Genomic DNA, 22,671 nt, shown 5'->3' on the forward strand with positions numbered 1-22,671 from the left:
AAAAATCAAGTCAATCCATGACTTGTGTGCACCACACCACATACAGAAGTGGGGAGGGGCCGTGCACCATTAAAACATTCATAATCAGTGTTTTGGGCCCACCGAGATGTGGTTTGCAAATCCAGCCCATCTATTATGTGTGTCCCACTTGCATGAGCGTTTAGACCAAGTTTCAGCAGCATTCAAAACTCAGGTGGGCCCCACCAAGTGCTTTTATATGTTTTAACGGTGTTTCACATGATTTTAAATGGTATGGCCCACCTGAGTTCCGTATACGGCTGATTTTTGGGATATCCCATAATTTAGAGGGTACCCATCAAATGCCCGGTGTTGATGGTCGCCATGCATCACGGTGGGGCCCACACAGTTCAACCTCATGGGAGCTAATTGTGAGGTCTCGACCGGATAGTACCATTTCCCATATATATATATATATATATATATATATAAAATCCATACTGTCCATCCAATTTTTCCATACCATTGTATGGAATGAGACAAAAAACGAGGCAGATCCAAGTCTTAAGTGGGCCACACTACAGAAACAATTATAAAATGGCTCCTACTGTTAAAAACTTCTTGGGACCACAGAAGGATCTAATTAAGCTGATATTTGCATTTTTGCTTCATTTATATGTATATGACTTTATGAAAAGGTTAGATGGCAAATAAACTTATGTAGACTCTAGGAAGGTTTCAATAATAGTTGTTCAATCTCCATTATACTATGTGGTGTGGTTCTTTAGCTTCAATGTCACCCATTTTTGAGCTCATGCTTTAAAATGATATGTAACAATTGATGAACGGTGTAGATCTAACACAAACGTCATGATGATAGTCAAAAAAGTTACACACATTAAATGTTGCGTCACCGCCCTAGAATTTCCTGTGCCTTCAACGCTAACAATCCCCACAGTTTCATGTGATGTTGCCTGCTATAGCTTTTCATATGTTTCAATTCCAAGCTTCCTTAAAATGAGTTGAAAAAATGCACAGACTGCATAAATAAGACACATGCATCACAGTGGACTAGTACACTGAGTAATTCAGTACACGATACTATCCCTGCCTGTACAAAGCTTCACATGAGTGCAACGTGACCTCTCTCACCTACCTACAGGCAACTGTTAAGAGTTGTCCCACTTGAATTTTAGGTCTCTATTATTTTTGGACATGTGTCTTAATATGATCCCGCAAAATGGATGGATGTGATGAATTTGTCATAAACATTGGCCCACCTAGCATGTGAAAGCAGGGAACTTCCTGTAACTTTAACGTATGTATCCTACATCCATGCTGTCCATCGGTTTTTTCAAATCACTTTTGGCATGAGCTCAAAAATGAAGCACAAATTCAAATCTTAGGCTGACCACACTATAGGAAATATATAATAGTGATTAAATGCCCACCATTAAAATTTTCCTAAAGCTCCTGTAATGCCAAAGGTAGTATTTATTTGCCATCCAACGTATTCCTAAAGCCCCAAAGAAATATTGGGCCATATCATTGAATCCCCACTGTTTCGTATGGTGTGGACTCCTTAAGCCTTGGATATGACTTTTTTCCATGTAGATGTTTGGCACATGGTATTGGGAAGGATTAGGTGGAATGGGATTCGAAAAACATAATTATTACATATGACTGGGATTGTCCCCTATTATCATGGAATAAGCCTACTTCCCTGATATGTTCGTAATACGACGGGATTCATTCTTTGGTTTGTTATACATTGAATGAATATACCCACCATCATTTAAAATTATTGAGAACCATTCATCTGTTTTGTAACCTCACTTTATGGCATGGGCCTAAAAATGAGGCAGATCCAAAACTTATGTGGCCCAACGGTAGGTGTTCAATCCCCACTGCTTTCTGTGGTGGGGTCTACTTGACCTTTAGATCTACCTGATTTTTTGGTCCATGCTCCAAAATGAACTCGAAAAATGGGTGGACAATGTAGATATAGCCCACACATCATGGTGGGACCTGCACAACTTGCTAACATTGAGTGGAATTGGCAAGGGACCAAATGCAATTCCATCTAATCTAATTCCAGGCTTTTCCATTCTCCCAAACATTAAGTGAAATTTGCACTGGACGAAATGTAATTCCATCCCACTTAATCCCATCTAATAACATGTGCAAAACGCCCCCTTAAGATGATGAGTTAAAATGGATAAACAGCTGGGATAAAACACATACATCACGGTTGGTCCCACAGAGCACCTGTTGGGACTGCATCCGTCGTGGGAGGGGTAGGACGCAATCCGCGTCCATTTGAAAGGCCCCACTGAACCCCCGTTGAGACGAACTACGCGTCCGTTTGAAAGGCTGCATTTCTGCATGGATGGAGCGCGGATTAGGTGTTACACCGGTAACACCTCAGTGGTATTACATACCATAGGGCCTATCTTGATGTATTGTATGTCCTCGTTGTTCATTCATTTTTCCATCTCATTTTAGGACATGGTGCCAAAAATTAAGTAGACATAAATATCAGGTGGACAATACCATCTCATTTTGGACACCCATCATTAAAAACTTTCTAACGCCCACTGTTATATTTATTTTCCATCCAATTTACTAGAAGATGGGAAAATCCACGTATCAGCTTGATTCCAAAAAAACCTAGCCCATAAAAAAATTTTAAATAGTCATTCACTACCATTTCAAATGATGTTTTACACATGAGATTTGATCAATATGCTTAAGTGGCCAAACATGAGCTTGATAAATGGATGGACGACCTTGGTATGAAACATATTTGTCAAGGTGGGCCCTATATGTTAAGGTTAACACATGTTTTCCATTTAACACCTAATCCGATCACGCATCGACCACAAATATTTTCTGGGTCTAATTAGGTGCAGTCTCCGGCTTCACTAAACCCGGTACGCCCCCTAACAATGAGGCCCACCTTAATGGAGGTATTGTATGTGTCCATCTGCTCTTTCACCTCATTTTAGGGCATTATATAAAAATTTAAGTAAATACAAATCTTACGTGGACAACACCACATATAACATTGGTGATTGTCCATTAATTATATATGTATATAGTGAATTATTTGAAATTTCAAATCATTTTTCATTAAAGTTGATGATTTGAAATGCCAAAATTTTGATTAATTTCTTGCTGAAATATCACTATATCTGTTACATTGATTGGAGCCTGCTTCAATGATAAAGAAGCAATTTTGTCACTCATACTTATGGTTCAAAATATCGTAATATATTATATTATCGAATAAATTAATGTGGTAAATCCATCTAGTGATCTTATACAAATGTTCAAATGATGATATCAATGCAATATTAATATGTACCATTTGCGTTGGTTTTCATTGTCGATTGTGTCAAAATGCATAGCCGATGCGTTTTACATTGATAATTTGGATGCAGTTAAATATCATACTGACATTGATAACATTCTATCGGTATCAAGAAGAAATCGTCACAACTTCATACAATGATATGCAATGTTTTAAACTTTGTTTCCATTTATTTTAAATAATTGCTGCATTTCAATCGTATGGTGCATCATCTAAACGAAATTTAAAATCAATCAGAATAGTAATATTCTGATTGCTTTGAGCTCAAACTATAAATGCAGGTTGTTTTTATGCTATTGAATTGAAAGGAGAAATGAGGTTGCCTTCACCATCTATGACGATTCCCCTGTAGTTTGATTAATCTTATATAAATGAGCGGTAGTGTTTCGTCTGGTCCAACCCATGTTTGGCTTACCTGCAATTGATTTTGAATCTCTTTTGATCAAGATCTAACACCCATCTTCATTTGCTTTAAATCTGTCCTTTGTTCTTGACATTGTTCTTTCAAATTCAAATGCTGCATTCTATAGTAGATTTCTTGTATTATGTCATTTTGGCTTGCCATATGTTTTTTTTTTTTTTTCTCTTTGTTGTTACAAAAATTTGTTGGATATTTGCAAGGTCTGCTATTAAACCACTTTCTTGTGTTTTGAGGAATTATGTGATCCTCACCAAGTTTCCCTTGTGTGCAAGTGGGGCCACATAGTTCATTGATCCAGACTGCTAGTATGTTGAATCCCATCATACCATGGACTGTTCTTCAAAAATCTTATATAGGATAATCCTAACCTTTCAGTTATGGCATGTAAATAAACTCAAGAAGAGAAATAGAGCAACCATCCCCACTCAATAGAGAGAAGACCCAAGTTAGATATACTTATGATCTTTTTATCTGGGAGTCTTTTGAGAGGAGGCCAGATCCATCTATGATGAAGGCCAATCGACTAATAGTCTGGGTTACTGAACCATAGAGACCCACTTGTTGAATTCAGCTTGTGGGAATGCTAACCATATCCTCACCTCAAGTATCAGATATCTCTGCTTGTGTTCTGATGATCTAAAGGAGCTCTTCTTAAAGATTCTTTTTTGGTTTGTCTTCTTGACGAAATGCTTGCAAACCTTGCCTATGAGTGCGTGCAGATTAAGAAAGGTGATCATGGCATTCAACATCTAAGTTGCATAAACAACACATAACTTTCTTTATTTATTCTACTTTTAGGGGATAGCCTGCTAGGTAGAATTGTTATGCAAATAGTCTTATTTTCTGATTACATATTGAATTTACCTATTGGAACTTTTTTTCCTAGGGAGTAGTTGTTGCTCTTGAGTCTAAATGTCTTTGTTTGAGCATTACCATCATTCTCATCATCATCATCATCATAGCCTTGTCCCAGCTATCTGGGGTTGACAAAAGTCTGGATTCAATAACAGCATATTACAAGCTATTAGTTAAAGACTGATCGTCAAGTTATAAGTTTACAAAGCAGAGAACTCTTTCACACTTGTTACCAAGATTGCCAACCCCCCAACATTTTCTGTTCCGAATCACGCGACCCGAACTATGGGTCATTTGCAATCTAATCACTCCAATACACTCAAGTGTTGATTAAGTTGTAATGTAATTTTATATACAAAATGTAGAGATTTATATTTTGATTTTTGCAATAGCATGAATAGAATTATAGTACTATGCATTCAGGATCTATAATTATAATATTCATTATTTCCTTTATAGTTACAATATCAATTCGAATGTAGAACTACATTGCATATTCTTAGAGTATAAATTGAAAAAACCCACATGATCCTACCCCTAACAACCAAGTATTTGAGAAAGTCTCATTCTTCACACGTATTCCCATATCAGATACCAAAGGGACCCACCATGTTTGTGCAAAAAGATCATCACACAAGGCACACTTTCATATCCCTAGTATATAGTGAGCTGTCCACTTCGGAATCACTAAATCCATGGTTACCTCTATTCACATTCACAATCAGCCCCTCTTCCTTTTTTATGATGTCACTGTTGGTTGGATTTTTTTTCATCGTCTCCTTCATTTTCCTCCATTCCGACTCCCTCAGCCAACGCCTCACTAGCATAACCCCCAAAAACAGAAAAATGGACATGAGAATCCCCCCTCCAATTGATACTAGACTAGCCAAGATCCATCTTGTATCCTTACACTGTTCAGTGATCGCCCATGTGGCTGCTATGTATGCCATTGCCATGAAAGACAGAGCAACTGACATGACCTTATGAGTGCATGCTAGTAGTCTCTCCATTGATTTACGTCGGAAAGGTATTACACTGACTAGAACAACGACGATTCCTAGTGATAGAAACAATGCAATGTTATTGCAGACCATGAAGACCTTGAAAGATGTCACCCTGTCCATGGTTGACTTTCCAATTAATGGCTTCCCTTGGTCCCCTTGCCCCCCTTGGTAAACGCCACCAGGTGGGTTGATACCAGCAGTGAAGGTGACAGTGGCAATTAGAACAGCAACCACTATAATTATGTTTCGAGCATTTTGGAGCCCCTCAGTGTGGAGCTCTAGTGGCCGACATTTGAAAAAAATTAAAAAATACAAATTTAACGGCTCATATTCAACGACTTAAATCAATGGTTGAATCATCCTTTCGGAGTGGGTTTTGGAGATTGGGTGTTTCAAGTGGCTTCCTTGGGCGTGTTTGGGCACTGGGATTAGAAGGGAATGGGTGGGATGGAACTGCCTCTGGTCCCGTGCCAATTCCACTCCATGTTTGGGGAGGATGGAAAAGCTGTCGATGGAATTGCATTGGGTCCCATGCCAATTTCACTCCATGTTAGCAAGTTGTGTAGGTCCCATTATGATGTGTAGGTTAGATCCACACCGTCCACCCATTTTTTGAGATTATTTTAGAGCATGGGCCAAAAAATCAGGTTAATCTAAAACTCAAGTGGACCCCACCATAGAAAGCAACGGGGATTGAATACTTACCGTTGAAAACTTCAATGGAGCTATACAAGTTTTGGATCTACCTCATTTTTAGGCCCATGCCATAAAATGAGGTTCCAAAACAAATGAACGGTCTAGATATAACACATGTGTGTTATTCTCAATAACTTCGAATGATGGTTAGTATATCCATTCAATGTACCACCGGATTACCAACAAAGCATGGAATTATTCTTATCCCATGGCAAGGGTAATTATGTTTTTTGAATCCCATCCCACCGAATCCCTTCCAATCCCAACGCCCAAACACGCCCTTAGGATGAACTCGTGGAATTCTATGAGAAAGCAATTTGGATGATTTTTGCTCGATATCTCTTAATCAAAGCTACGCCGAGTATGTACTTCAATCTGGTGAGTCTCTCTCTCTCTCTCTCTCTCTCTCTCTCTCAGACTGTAATTCATCTTCCACGCTCATACACAAAATGCTGATATGTCAGAGTCCATACCATTTATCCGCTACCCCACGCGTGTTATGTGTTACACGTGGGATTGATCCAGGCCATCCATGTGGGACATTGTACTCTGACCATACCTGGAGTCAAAAAACCAGTCCCCTCTGGCTATTCAGGTGGACCTCAACATTGCGTTAAATCTGGATCGATGGTCAACTTTTGAGTTGCAATTTGAGCCATAGTGGCAATTCTCCTTCTCCTTAATTTCTTAGTTGGGCAATTTCTCAGTAGATCTTCAGATTTTGTGGGTTTTTCAGAATATTATTGTAAGAAAATCCAAAGATATTTTTATAATATTTATTATAAATTAATTAAAATATATAATTTTAAGATTAATTACAAATGCCCGCCTACATTTTCGCCGATTTTAAAAAATATGCCTCCTTTTAAAATATTTAAAGTAATAAGGTGAGAAAACTGCTTATTTAACTTTGACTAACAAAGGAAGATGGAAAATAGTCCTTGAGGATTAGAAAAGTATATTTTGCCTCTAAAGTCATTAGTTTTCATTAATTTATCCCATTGCTTGGGGGTGTGCGAAAGTTTATGAGTCCTACCTTTATATGTACAGTTGATCAACACCGTCCATCCATTTCGTACCTCATTTTAGGTCATGAGCCTAAAAAATAAGTCAAATTGAATAGCAGGTAGGCCTTCAGAAGGTTTCAATGACAGGCAATCTTCGAACTGCAAATGGATTTCCTTGGTGTTGTCCACCTGAGCATTGCATCTACCTTATTCTTGGGGTCCTGTCCTAAAATGATCTGGAAAAACAAATGGATGGCATAGATTTTTTGTAAACACCATGGTAGGCCCCACTTAGCTTTCGACCATGTTTGGGGAGCGTATTAGATGCCTTGACAGTGAGGCCCACCTTAATGCATGTATTGTATATCCACGCCATCCATATTTTTGTTGAGGGTGGATAAAGAGAAAAACAAATATTAGCTTGATCCAAAAAAAAAATTGGCTCACAATAAGTTTTTAATGGTCAAACACCATTGTTTAATGTGTTGTGGTCCATATGAGATTTGAATCTGCTTAATTTCAAAATGGATTGGAAAAATGGATGGACGGTGTAGATATACAATAGGTACATCAAGGTGATCAAGCCCCACAGTCAGGAATGGGCGTAAAATCTCAACGGTTAAAAAGTAGGTGTGTTTTTGAAAATCAACCACAAGGCAAGTGGGTATTTGTAATTAACCCTTAATTATATATGTATATAGTGAATTATTTGAAATTTCGAATCATTTTTCATTAAAGTTGATGATTTGAAATGCCAAAATTTTGATTAATTTCTTGCAGAAATATCACTGTATCTGTTACATTGATTGGAGCCTGCTTCAATGATGAAGAAGCAATTTTGTCACTCATACTTATGGTTAAAAATATCGTAATATATTATATTATCAAATAAATTAATGTGGTAAATCCATCTAGTGATCTTATACAAATGTTCAAATGATGATATCAATGCAATATTAATATGTACCATTTGTGTTGGTTTTCATTGTCGATTCTGTCAAAATGCATAGCCGATACATTTTACATTGATAATTTGGATGCAACTAAATATCATACTGACATTGATAACATTCTATCGGTATCAAGAAGAAATCGTCACAACTTCATACAATGATATGCAATGTTTTAAACATTGTTTCCATTTATTTTAAATAATTGCTGCATTTCAATCGTATGGTGCATCATCTAAACGAAATTTAAAATCAATCAGAATAGTAATATACTGATTGCTTTGAGCTCAAACTATAAATGCAGGTTGTTTTTATGCTATTGAATTGAAAGGAGAAATGAGGTTGCCTTCACCATCTATGACGATGCCCCTGTAATTTGATTAATCTTATATAAATGAGCAGTAGTGTTTCGTCTGGTCCAACCCATGTTTGGCTTACCTGCAATAGATTTTGAATCTCTTTTGATCAAGATCTAACACCCATCTTCATTTGCTTTAAATCTGTCCTTTGTTCTTGACATTGTTCTTTCAAATTCAAATGCTGCATTCTATAGTAGATTTCTTGTATTATGTCATTTTGGCTTGCCATATGTTTTTTTTTTTTCTCTTTGTTGTTTCAAAAATTTGTTGGATATTTGCAAGGTCTGCTATTAAACCACTTTCTTGTGTTTTGAGGAATTATGTGATCATCACCAAGTTTCCCTTGTGTGCAAGTGGGGCCACATGGTTCATTGATCCAGACTGCTAGCATGTTGAATCCCATCATACCATGGACTGTTCTTCAAAAATCTTATATAGGATAATCCTAACCTTTCAGTTATGGCATGTAAATAGACTCAAGAAGAGAAATAGAGCAACCATCCCCACTCAATAGAGAGAAGACCCAAGTTTGATATACTTATGATCTTTTTATCTGGGAGTCTTTTGAGACGAGGCCAGACCCATCTATGATGAAGGTCAATCGACTAATAGTCTGGATTACTGAACCATAGAGACCCACTTGTAGAATTCAGCTTGTGAAAATGCTAACCATATCCTCACCTCAAGTATTAGATATCTCTGCTTGTGTTCTGATGATCTAAAGGAGCTCTTCTTAAAGATTCTTTTTTGGTTTGTCTTCTTTACGAAATGCTTGCAAACCTTGCCTATGAGTGTGTGCAGATTAAGAAAGGTGATCATGGCATTCAACATCTAAGTTGCATAAACAACAAATAACTTTCTTTATTTATTCTACTTTTAGGGGATAGCCTGCTAGGTAGAAATTTTATGCAAATAGTCTTATTTTCTGATTACATATTGAATTTACCTATTGGAACTTTTTTTCCTAGGGAGTAGTAGTTGTTCTTGACTCTTAAATGTCTTTGTTTGAGCATTACCATCATTCTCATCATCATCATCATCATAGCCTTGTCCCAGCTATCTGGGGTTGACAAAAGTCTGGATTCAATAACAGCATATTACAAGCTATTAGTTAAAGACTGATCGTCAAGTAATAAGTTTACAAAGCAGAGAACTCTTTCAAACTTGTGCCCATGTTACCAAGATTGCCAACCCCCCTACATTTTCTGTTCCGAATCACGTGACCCGAACTATGGGTCATTTGCAATCTAATCACTCCAATACAAAAGTATTATCTTATATTCTCAAGTGTTGATTAAGTTGTAATGTAATTTTATATACAAAATGTAGAGATTTATATTTTGATTTTTGCAATAGCATGAATAGAATTATAGTACTATGCATTCAGGATCTATAATTATAATATTCATTATTTCCTTTATAATTACAATATCAATTCGAATGTAGAACTACATTGCATATTCTTAGAGTATAAATTGAAAAAACCCACATGATCCTACCCCTAACAAACCAAGTATTTGAGAAAGTCTCAATCTTCACACCTATTCCCATATCAGATACCAAAGGGACCCACCATGTTTGTCCAAAAAGATCATCACACAAGGCACACTTTCATATCCCTAGTATATAGTGAGCTGTCCACTTCGGAATCACTAAATCCATGGTTACCTTTATTCACATTCACAATCAGCCCCTCTTCCTTTTTTATGATGTCACTGTTGGTTGGATTTTTTTTCATCGTCTCCTTCATTTTCCTCCATTCCGACTCCCTCAGCCAACGCCTCACTAGCATAACCCCCAAAAACAGAAAAATGGACATGAGAATCCCCCCTCCAATTGATACTAGACTAGCCAAGATCCATCTTGTCCCCTTACACTGTTCAGTGATCGCCCATGTGGCTGCTATGTATGCCATTGCCATGAAAGACAGAGCAACTGACATGACCTTATGAGTGCATGCTAGTAGTCTCTCCATTGATTTACGCCGGAAAGGTATTACACTGACTAGAACAACGACGATTCCTAGTGATAGAAACAATGCAATGTTATTGCAGACCATGAAGACCTTGAAAGATGTCACCCTGTCCATGGTTGACTTTCCGATTAATGGCTTCCCTTGGTCCCCTTGCCCCCCTTGGTAAACGCCACCAGGTGGGCTGATACCAGCGGTGAAGGTGACAGTGGCAATTAGAACAGCAACCACTATAATTATGTTTCGAGCATTTTGGAGCCCCTCAGTGTGGAGCTCTAGCTGCTTTTCCTTGTGAATTTTACGCCGTCGTTGTACCGAACTGGCTGGGGAGTTTGGAACCTTTTTGGGCGACGATAAGGGCCTTGAAGGGGAGCTTGTGGTTGTTCTTAGTATTTCAGGAGATCTAGGTGGCAATTCAGCACTTCTCTTGCCACCGGCACCCACTAGTGTTGATGCAAGCAGGAGTGCACCCGAATTGCTAACGTCATCCTTGACAATGTCGAGAGCTGTGAATCCGTTGCGGTTCAAGATATTGATCCCTACATTGGTATTGTTGACTAGGTACCTCACCATCTTTGCACAAACCAAAATCAAATTAGAAACTAACCTTAAGAATCTGTATAATTGCCAAATATATTAGAAATGATTGGAAATTGGTATAAAATGGGCAAATGAACAGATCATTAAAGTTCATGTAGAATTTTAGGTGCAATGGTAATGGTTATATTAATTTTTCTCATGGATGCATGGGAATATTTTGTTAGTAATCGGCATAATAGCTACAGATATGATGACCAAAGTAGCTTTTCTTTTCTTTCTTTCTTTTTTTTTTTTCTTCTTTTAACATACACACCCCCACGCACCACAATGGATACTTGAACCCATGACCTCTGTGTTGAAACTCTTATGAGTCTACCTCTGGACCATGAGTAGGGACCCCAAGTAGCCTAGGCAATAGGCGTACAAAGAAATTTCTTGTATTCTTGTGTTGTTTGGAGTGCTTCCTTTAAAGATCAAAACTAGAAGGATGAAGTTTAGCTTGCTGTGTGATGCATACTAGACTTAGGAATAACAAGGGATTCGTGTAAGACATTGATGGAGCAAACTGGCTAGATGATCTAGAAACATCTTGATATTGGTTCCACTTTATCCCTGTTGGCTATAGAAATTCGAACGGTCAGATCAGTCGAACAATAAATAAGTTAACTGTGGAGGTTAGTAGGAAATCAGATATTGATGACGGTAATTATAGTAGGTTAAGAGTCTTACTTATTTGTTTGTTGAAGGGATTGGTTAATGTTCAAACAAATGTAGTACTAAAGCATAAAGGGTATGATTGACCATTTAGAAGGAAATAGCTGGCTATCAAAAGGTTAATGGCAACTCTTTAGGTGTTATGAATCCATAGTGTATAATTGGAAGGGCTAGATTGAGATTAGATCAAGAGCTCAGATTAAAACTTTGTTGTTTTGGGTCTTTTGCAATTGTAGCCTCTACATATGTTCACATGTTCTGCTTCAAGGGTCATTTTTAGTAATATTCCAAGAAAGGCTTATACTATTTCTGATGTTCTATCAAAGGTGTCTATTTGTATAGCACTTCTATCATGTTCTATCTAAGGTCTTTGTATTTTTCACTCCTAGTAAAATATTTTTGTTATTGATCAGAAAAAGACTCATGAATATATCTTTTCCTGAATGACATTATATTGTATATATAAGAAATAATGAAAGATCTGGTTTTTTTTTTCCCTCTCCAAAAAAGGTCTCAATTTTTGTGAATTGTTGAGGTTTGTGATGGTTGTCATCTTTGGAAATTTTGATTTTGTGGTTTTGATTCTAGTGTCAGTGTAATTGCTAGTTATTACCTAGTGAGTGAATTAACACCATATCTTATTATTTGGCTTCTGTTTTGTGGTGTTTTGTGATTATTGAAATCCAACAAATGGATTGAGAGAAAATTGGTTGATCAGTTAAGATCCATTGGTGGATCTTCATCACTCCATCCCTTGTTCTGTGAACCAAAAACAATTCTAGCACTAAAAGAATCTTACCATGGTTAGTTTTCTAGCAGTTGCAAGATGCAAGATGGTATTCCCGTCATTGTCAGGGAAGTTGACAAGGTTGGTCACATCTAGCTTCTCCACCAAATACCTCACTGCTTCATACTGGTCGTTCTTGACACTCAAATGTAAGACAGTCTCTCTTTCATTAGTTAGCATCCATGCTGTCCTCAGGTCTGTTGAGATGATTGCACTAAGGACTGAAACTCTCCCTCCTATTGCCGCCAAATGCGAAGGCATCCTTCCCTCATTATCTCTCAGGAAACAGAGGTCTGGATCAACCATTAGAAACTCTTTTGTTGCTTCTGCATGCCCTTTGTTTGAAGCTAAGTGTAATGGAGTAAATCCTTTCCCATCAAACTTCCGTGCGAAATCCGGGCGTTCTTGTAACAGTTCTCGAACAATGTCTGTAACCATGCAATGTAACCATAATTTAAGCAATCAATTACAAAATCATTAAAAATTAAAATAAATATCACATGTGTTTTTACTTGTGCTAGAAACATAGGGTGAAAGCGTAGTAAATCCAGTAAATCTGTTGCTTAGATTTGAGAGTCACCTTTTCTATATTGGGCTAGACACCTTTGTGCCTGTTCAACCATTTCTTAGATGGTTGATGGTCGTTACTCATCCACCCAACACATAGCATGCACGTGTACGTCAATCCAGAACCCCCAAATTGCGAGCCCCATTCTAAAAGGAGCGTATCGGGAAAACCATACTGATTAGAGAATCCTGGCATCTAGTCGAAATTAAAAAAGAACAGGTTTAGCCATCTAAACTCGATGGACTATTAGTTTCTTGATCAAGTTTGTTTCGGTGGTTCCAATATGTCTTGTTTTACTACATTATGTATCTTGAAAATTCTTCATCACCATTCATCAGTTAAAAAGCTTCATGGTAGCTTCTTTGGTTTTTGCTGTTCAGTGTTGCATTTGCAGGAAATAGGACTGGGAAATTTTATTCCCCAAGAAGGATTTTCAACAAAGGATTTGGTTTTACAAAGTCAGTGTGCTATTTAACCAGAACATCCCATCTTTATGTCGTCTTTTAAAAAGCTCTATTGATTTTATTTGGTTTAATAGAGTAGTTTTTTCTTTTTAGCTTTTTCATCTATTTGAGAAGGTAATTGTAAATAGGTGCCCCTTTTGGTGTACTCATTCTCTATAATCCTTAATGAACAGAAGATATCACTCTCAAGTGTTGTCTTCCATGTATTCTTGTTTATTGATCTAAGATCAGTTATCTTCCTTTCTTATCATTTTCTCCCCATTGTGGTTTTTTTAGCCACTGATTAGATGACTAGAATAGTTAGAATTGTCTGGTCAAAGTGATTCTTGAGAGGCTTGGGCAATCAAATACATGGCCACTTGATGAAAGACTAAATTGTAGTTACACGCCTTTTCCATTATCAATTTGATCGAATGAATAAAGTTGTCTAATCTCATCAAGGTTATCGTGAGTTATGGACAATCAAAGGTAAGTCCCACTTGATGGATTGTCTAAATTGATGATGACAACATGTTTATAGCACAATCATTTTGGACCACCCAATTTCTTAGTGATAGATGAGATATTTATGATTGTCTAATCAAAGTGCACATCATGGATGAACTGTGCAGATCAATTATTGGACCTTCTTCGAGTAAACCCATATAGATAGTCTATTTTCCTAACCTTTGAATGAATTGGTAAAGATTATTCAAGCGGGTCAATGACTTGAGCTTCCCTAATATAATCAATATTGAGTATTTACCATAGCCAATCTATTCAGCTGATCAAAAGGACCTTTAAGAGGGTGAGACAATCAAAGTGGACCCCACATGATGGATGACTGCAATCAATGATCAGAACTTTATCATTATTAATCTAGACAGTTCATTTTCCTAGCACCTGCTGGGGGTCCGATCAATGCGATTGTAAAAAAGGTGGACCCACATGATGGGTGATTGAGATCATTAATCAGGGCTTCAATCTTATAATTAATATGGACGTCCATTTTCCTAGTGGTTGATAAGATGCCTAGCTTCATCTAATCAAATTGATTTTTGGATTAATTACAAATATCCACCTCCCTTTTGGTCAATTTTCAAAAACACATCTGCTTTTAAAATATTTAAAGTAATTCACCTATATTTTGATAATACAGGGAGAAAACTGCGTATTTTACCTCGATTTACTTTAACTAACGAATACAGATGAGAAAGGGCTTTAAGGCCTAGAAGAGGCTATTTTGCTACTGAAGTCGTTCGTTTTTGTCAATCTACCCCATTGCTTTGGGAGAGCGCATGCAAAAGAATCTATGGGCCACCTTTGCATATACAATTGATCGACGCCGTCCATCTGTTTTGTATGCTCATTTTAGGCCATGATCCCAATAAATGAGGCAAATTGAATCACTGATGGGCCCTAGAAAGGTTTCAACGAGTGGCAATCTTTGGACCATAAAATGGATTTGCTATGCGTGGTCCACTTAAGCATTGCATCCTCCTCATTTTTGGGGTCATGCCCTAAAATGATCTGAATAAATAGATGAATGGCGTAGAATTTTCACAAACACCATGGTGGCCCTATCTAGCTTCCGACCCAAGTCTGAGAAGCGGATTAGGTGCGATTGTGGCCTGGCCAAACACGGCGTGGCCCTAACAGTGGGGGCTACCTTCATGCTTGTATTGTATATCCATGCCGTCCAACATCGTGCTCAATGGCCCGGATCTAAAACTGAAAGACCATGAAGGGATGGCCCATACCTGGCCTATATATATATATATATATATATATATATATATATAAAAATATATATATTTTATATATTTTTTCTAAATTCTTACCTAGTTACCCTAACCATTTACAACAATCCAGGCCATCCAAATCGTGGGTCCCTTTGTAGATGGAGCAAAGTCCTAAAAATCTATGACAAAAACTCTTCCCAAAAATCAAGGCCATTCAAGTTATCTGCCTAAGCTCTTCCCATGGAGTAGATGGAGCAGAGTCAAAAAATCAAGGCCGTCCAAATCGTGGGTTCGAAACTGGCCCGAACTCGCTTGATTGCTGACTGGGCCGGGTTCGGGCTAGACATGTTGGCTCGATGACCGGGCCGGGCTGGTTTGGGTGGTGACTAGGCCGGGCCGGGTTGAGCCCAGTTCGACTCGGTTTGGCCCGATGTACACCCCTAGGTGCGGCACCCTGGGCAAACACGGCGTGGCCCTAACAGTGGGGACTACGTTCATGCTTGTATTGTATATCCATGCCGTCCAACCTTCTGATAAGGTCAAGGAAACGTGGATGAGTCGAAAAGAAACTATCAGGTTGATCCAAAAAATTTGTGGCTGACGAGAAGTTTTTAATGGTCAAACACCATTATTTCCTTTATTTTGGTATGGATCTGCTTAATTTTTGGGTCCATGCATGTTCCAAAATGATTTGGAAAAATAGATTGACTTTGTGGATTTAGAGTATGTATATCAAGGTGGGCCCCATGGTCAGGGCAGCACCATGTTCGGTGAGACCAGGGTCTCACCTAATCCACTAGGCAGATTGGGTACGTGACGGTTCTCTGCGGACCCATAATGAATAATGATGTATTTGTTTTATCCATGCGGTCCATCCATTTTGGATTATTATTTTAGGATATGAATCCAAAAATTATTGAGATACTGATCTCAGGTGGGCCACGCCACAGGAAAACAGTTTGGATTGAACACTCACCATTGAAAACTTCCTAAGGCCTACTGTAAGTTTTATTTGCCATCCAACTTGTTAATTAGATCAAAAAGACTTGGATGAAGGCTAAACACAAATATCAGCCTGATTCAAAATTCATGTGGCCCTCAAGAAGTTTTTTATGGTGGAAATTAAATCACCACTATTGCTTGTGATACGGTCCATCTCAGATTTGGATCTGCCTCATTTTTAGGATAATGTTTAAAATGAGCTGAAAATGGATGGACACCACAGATAAAGTGTGTGTGTGTGTGTGTGTGTGGGGGTGGGGGGTACGGATGCACCATTCCATCGTGGGCCCTACCGTGATGCGTTTCGAACATCTACCCCATCAGTCAGATGCACCATTCCATCGTGGGCCTAGGTCTCAAAAATCAAGTCAATCTGTGACTTGTGTGGGCCACACCACATACAGAAGTAGGGAGGGGCCGTGCACTAATAAAACATTCATAATCATTTTTTGGGCCCACTGAGATGTGGCTTGCAAATCCACCCATCCATTATGTGTGTCCCATCTATCACATGATTTTAGATGGTATGACCCACCTGAGTTCCGTATACGGCTGATTTTTGGGATATCCCATAATTTGGAGGGGACCCATCAAATGCACAGTGTTGATGGTCGACACACATCACGGTGGGGCCCACACAGCTCGACCTCACGGGAGCTTATCGTGAGGTTGAGCACATAATACCTTTTCCCACATATATATATATATAAACACAGGGTCACTACCGAATCCGAGTCCTCTATCTTAACGTTCACTTGAACACCTACCATTAAGTAATCTTAAAAAATGGATGGACGATGTGGATGTACAATATGTACATCAAGGTTGGCCTCATGATGAGGACATCTCGCGCACACACACGCACACGTCGCCCCACGTACGCACGTACGCACAGAGTAGGAGGGCCCCACCATTAATCTGGCTCGATGACAACGTCCAGGGAGGGTCTCTTACCTAGAAGACGAAGTTTGGTTCAAAAGATTGGGCTCGATAGTCAAGAAAAGCCCATCATGGGATCTCATGATCGTGGCCCACTTGTCGGATTAATTTCATATTTTAAGTTTTGTTTATTGTTATTATTTAGAACATTGTAGACGCTTTAGATTTTTCTGTTTAGTTTTTATTTTAGTTTACTTTATCGCCAAGTAATAGGTTGCGCACATGATGCGAGTTTTGGGGTATAGGATTTTTCCTATAAATAGGCAGCCTTTGTAGTTCTTTTAATTCATTGAAATTAATAAAAAAAATTTGTTTTATTTTTCTTCTCTCTTCGTGAGTTGTGGAAGAATTCAAAAGTGGGTGTGAAGCCCTCCCTTTTCGAAGGGCTAACTACCATGGTGCGAAGCCACATCGATCCCGATTCACCCCCATCCTCCATCATCTTTTTTTCATCTTCCCCCACCATCCGTACTTCGAATTCGTTCTTTTGTTGCATCAGATTTCTTTATTACAACAGGTTTCCAGATTTCGGCACGCAAGCGAGCTGAAACTTCGGCGAAGCACCACGCACAAACCGTACATCGGATCGAGCTAAGATTTAGAGGTTTTAGAGACTATTCCTGGCCGACTAGGACCAAGGTGGCCTTTTTCTGAATAGTAGACCCCACACACATGCGGCCGGGATCACACGCATGTCCGTCTGGCCATTATTGCTGTCCACACGCGGGATCGTCTTTTGGCTTAGGTTTTTATCCTCTCATAGCCGTTTTTAATTAATCCTAGCCCTAGATTACGTTTTTCTTAAGTTATTTGCCAATTTTCTTACCCTAAGGTTCTCCGAATTGAAATTTCTAAATCCCTTGGATTAAAGACTGATTACTATGCATGCGTGGATGATTATTTCTTATCTTTGAGTACTGTTTGGTTCATAATTTTTATTGATCCAGCCTATCATGTGTAGGCCTGGACCCGCATAGATTCCTCTTAATTGAATGTTTAGACTTTCATGTGGGATATGGAATTTGTGTAATTGTTTCTGAACTAAAGTGATCTTAAGCCTAAAATCTCGCATATCATATTTAATTTTCATATCCTGCATCACCACACATTCAGGGAGACACCGTATTGGGTAAGGTAGGGGTTGCACTTAATCCATGTGATGTTTCCATGATGTAAATGACCCCACCGCACATGGAGCCCACCGTTATGTTTGTGAGAAATCCACTTCGTCCATCTGTTTTAGCAGCTTATATTAAGACATGAGATATAAATATTTCAAACGGATTTGAAACTCAACTGGGCCACATCATTAGAAACAGAAACAAAAGGTCACTTACCGTTCAAACCTTTCTGGGCTCCACCATGATGTTTATGATCAATCCAAACCGTTCATAAACTAGACCAACCGTTCATAAGGTCACTACCATTGGATGAACTGAAAAAATAAAAATATTATCCTGATCCAAAGCTTCTCGGGCCCACAAATGTTTAACTGATGGGCATGCAATCTCCACTATTTTTGTTATCTAGCCCACTTGAGCCTTAGATCTGCCTCATTTTTTGGGTCATGCATGCAATATAATCTGTGTGGTGCCTATTACAGTTTCCGTCTCTCTCACAGAGGTAACTTGGCTAGAAACTGGGCTTGAGTCACACGCAAGATCGTGTTTCCGAGTGACTCAGTTCAAAATCCCAATGAGTCAACTCAGCCGAGTTTCAAGCTGAGTTATCAAATTGGAGAATTATGTTCATTTGAAGACTTTCAATTACAATTTTAAAGGACCGGTTGACTTAGGAAACGGATTCAATGGCCAGTGGTGGGTGCTATGTGGAACCCAACATGAAGTATGTTTCTCATCCATACCTTCCATCCATTTTTCCATATAATTTTATGAAATGAAATCAAAACTGAGGTAGATCAAAATCTCAAGTGGGCCACACAGTGTTGATTGAACTCTCACCATTAAAAACTTCTTAGGGCTATAAAAGTTTTGGATCAAGCTGATATTTGTTTTTTGCCTTCATCCAGGCATGTATCACCTAATCTATAGGCTGGATGTGAAATAAACATTAAAGTGGGCCCTAGGAGGTTTTTAATGGTAGATGTTCAATCACTACTGTTTCCCCTGGTGTGGTCCAACTGAGATTTTTATCTGTGATAAATTATTAAAATAATGTCCAAAAATGGATGGACAGTGTGGATAAAACAAATAGATCATAGTGGGTCCCACATAGCACCGACCACTAGCCAAACCGCGTCCGTTAACTCAGCTGAGTTGCGAGCCGAGTCACCAAAATTTCAATCCATCCTCTGTAGGAGTTTGTTTCAAGAAATGTGGGGTTTAGTTTTTGTCTGCCAACAAGTATAAAATCACGATTCAGGTTACATCCAAACACAAGGCGCTCGAGTGCAGATGTTTTCATGACCTTAGAAATCGAGTTAAAAAACGAAAAATACCTGTATATCCCCCAGCTGCAGCAGCATGAAGGGACGTAGACGGACTGTCTTCTTCCATCAGCAGCAGCTGTGACTTTCTCAAGAGGTGCTTCACCACATCCAAGTGCCCACGACTACAAGCCACATAGAGCATGCTCTGGTTCTCACGGTTGAGCTTATAAGCTGCCTGAGGATCAGCAGCCAGCAATAGCACCAACATCTCAACGTGCCCTTCACGACATGCGACATGCAGTGGAGTCTCTCCGGCGTCGTTCTTTGCTGCCACCATCTGAGGCCGTAATCTGATCATTTCTGCTGCTAATTTGATATGCCCACACCTCGATACAAGGTGCAACCCGGTGTTTGATGATCGAGGTGTTGTTTGTTCGAGGATGGTCATGTTTTCATGGATGAGATTGATGAAGGCAGGAACGTCGCCACGCAGAGATGCCTCGTAGAGCCGGAGATCCATGTCGATGCTTGGAAATGGTTGAGAGGAGCGCATGACCATGTCCATGTCCGTCCTTGAAAATGGTTGGATGGTTGGAAATTGAGCTTTAGACATTCTTATATAGATGTTTTCTCGCCGCGCATGTGTACCGAGGATCTGAACCATGCATTACTTGGGCCTCAGCTCAAGATAACGACATGGCAGAAAAGTTTTCTTTTGAATATCCATTATTATCACACTGGTACCGTATGATGAGTGGACCAAACTATTTTCTGCGCCAGATAGATAATCTCTCTTTGGTTCGTCTTGAAACGGCTCAGATGGTAGGCTGGAACGTGTGCTGCTTGGAAACGGATTGCGTGGTGTGCCACACCCCCACCGACCTTGTCGGCGAGTTGACGTTGTGGGCCCCACCATTATGCATGTTTTATATCCACACTGTACATCCATTTTGCAAGATCATTTCAGTGTATGGGCCAAAAAATTAGGTAGATCCAATCATCCAAAGGTCAAGTCCACCACACCATAAGAAAGTAGTGGCGACTAAGATAACTACCGTTGAAACCTTCCTAAGGCCCACCAAGATGTTTATTTGTCATCCTAAGGCCACTCAGACCTGGATGAAAGGAATATAAAAATATCAGCTTGACCCAAAATTTATGTAGCTCCCAAGAAAGATTTCAATGGTAAGCGTTCAATCCCCGTCGCTTTGCGTCCTGTGATCCACTTGAGATTTTGATCTGCCTCAGTTTTAGGTCCATTCCTTAAGATGATCCTAAAAATGGATGGATGGTGTGGATAATACATATTTCATGGTAGGCCCACAGAACTTGTTGACATCAACACACCACCGAAGTCGGTGGTGTGTAGGGCGTATGGAAAACTTTCCCCAGTGGGGAAGCACGAAAAGGTCAATGGTACGGAGGCTGGATTTCCACCTTAAAACCGCCCAGAAGTTTCTATGCTTCTCATAAAGCGCGTAGACGTGGTTTCCATGCTACTTCCTGTTACTTGGAAAAAGATCTCTACGGAGAAGATAGGAAAGTTCCACATGAAGCGGACTCCTTGCTTAGATATGCCAACGTGGCATGCGTGCGCAAGATCCAAGCCCTACATCAGGCAGACGATGGGTTGAAATGCCTCATGCCCAAAAATACTGTTCATCCGGTTTGCTACTAAAGCACGTTGAAAGTGGACCATGGATCACTGTACATTTTGTTTCTCTCCACATCACTGGAAAAGACTGGGCAGTGGGCCTTCAGGCGACGTCTTGATTTTCAGGGAATTTATTCTATCTTATACGGCACGTCAGGTTAATGGGTTGGATGTTATATAGGGGCGCGGATTAGGTATTACCTGGGTAACAACATGCGGAGCCCAACTTGATGTATTTTTTTTTGTATATCTGCACCGTCCACATTATTTTAGTGGGGTTAGTGGGTGATCCAAAACATTAAGCAAATCCAAATCTTAAGTAGACCACAAAACTAGAAACAGTGGTGCATGACCATTAAAAGCTTTTTAGGAGCCACAAAAATTTTGGAGCACGTTTATCTTTTTATTTTCACTTAATCCAGGTCTGTTTGACCTTATCAATGGATTGGATGGAAATAAAACGTTACAGTAGGCATTACGATGGGCCCTAGGGAAGTTTTTAATGGTGGATGTTCAATCACCGCTATTTCATGCAGTGTGGTCCACCTAATATCTGAATCTTCTTAAATTCCTTAAACTGGGATGGAGGAATGGATGGACGCCGTCGGCATACAACACAATCACTAAGGTGGGCCTCACGGTAACGGTAAGGGTAACATCCCCTTGACCGGGGTAACAGATAATCCACTCCCGTTTTATACGGAAGCGGATGGGCTGGAACACCAGCTATATAGCTGGTGTAGGTACGTGTCGTGCGAAGACACTCCTCGATCTCCAAGTTATACGAACAGTTCAAAGATATCAAAGTCACATGGACCACAATGAAGCATTTATTATATCCACACCGTTCATCCATTTTTTTAGATCATTTTAGAGCATTAGCCAAAATAATCATATGCAAAGATAAAATGGACCACACCAAAAATAGCAGATGGGTAATGATTTTCACTGTTAAAAAATTCGCAGGGCCCACCATAATGTTTATTTTCCATTCAATCTGTTCGCAAGGTCAAAAATACCTTTATGAAGAGGAAAAACAAATTTCATGTTGATCTAAAACTTTTGTGACCCTCGAAAGCATTTCAATGGTAGAAGTTCAATCTCCTACAGCTTTTTGCAGTGTGGTCCACTTTATCTTTAGATTGATCTTATTTTTCGTCTCAAGCCTTATAACGAGCTCAACAAATGAATGGACGGTTTGGATATAATACATAACTCATGATGGGACCCACATAACTTGCTGACGTCAATACACCAGCTATATAGCTGGTGTGTGGTACATCAACCAATCCGCTTCC

At 39.2% G+C, this 22,671-nt stretch overlaps 1 protein-coding gene and 1 long non-coding RNA gene across 2 annotated transcripts; both read right to left on the reverse strand.

Moving 5' to 3' along the window:
- Window positions 1-4,288: 4,288 nt before the first annotated feature.
- LOC131224138 (ankyrin repeat-containing protein NPR4-like) lies at window positions 4,289-20,377 on the reverse strand. Its single transcript, XM_058219685.1, has 6 exons — window positions 19,789-20,377; window positions 12,649-13,064; window positions 10,292-11,168; window positions 5,518-5,889; window positions 5,311-5,427; window positions 4,289-4,455 (listed from the first exon to the last, which is right to left on the reverse strand). The coding sequence occupies exons 1-6, from the start codon at window positions 20,330-20,332 to the stop codon at window positions 4,289-4,291; spliced, it is 2,493 nt and encodes an 830-aa protein (XP_058075668.1). The 5' UTR covers window positions 20,333-20,377.
- LOC131223008 (uncharacterized) lies at window positions 13,763-15,997 on the reverse strand. Its single transcript, XR_009160259.1, has 2 exons — window positions 15,882-15,997; window positions 13,763-15,316 (listed from the first exon to the last, which is right to left on the reverse strand). It is a non-coding gene; the product is annotated as an uncharacterized LOC131223008 (long non-coding RNA).
- Window positions 20,378-22,671: the final 2,294 nt, after the last annotated feature.

The sequence above is a fragment of the Magnolia sinica genome, chromosome 13, assembly GCF_029962835.1.
Source record: "Magnolia sinica isolate HGM2019 chromosome 13, MsV1, whole genome shotgun sequence".
Taxonomy (NCBI): Eukaryota; Viridiplantae; Streptophyta; class Magnoliopsida; order Magnoliales; family Magnoliaceae; genus Magnolia; species Magnolia sinica.

Bases quoted from the DNA above. Each gene is read 5' to 3' on its own strand.
- LOC131224138 (XM_058219685.1), bottom strand. From the start codon at position 20,332: ATGTCTAAAGCTCAATTTCCAACCATCCAACCATTTTCAAGGACGGAC. The intron at 5,428-5,517 runs GTAAGGATACAA...GGGTTATGCTAG, and splicing joins ATGGGCGATCACTGAACAGT to TGAGGCGTTGGCTGAGGGAG. The intron at 4,456-5,310 runs GTAACCATGGAT...ACGCACTCATAG, and splicing joins GATTGTGAATGTGAATAGAG to GCAAGGTTTGCAAGCATTTC.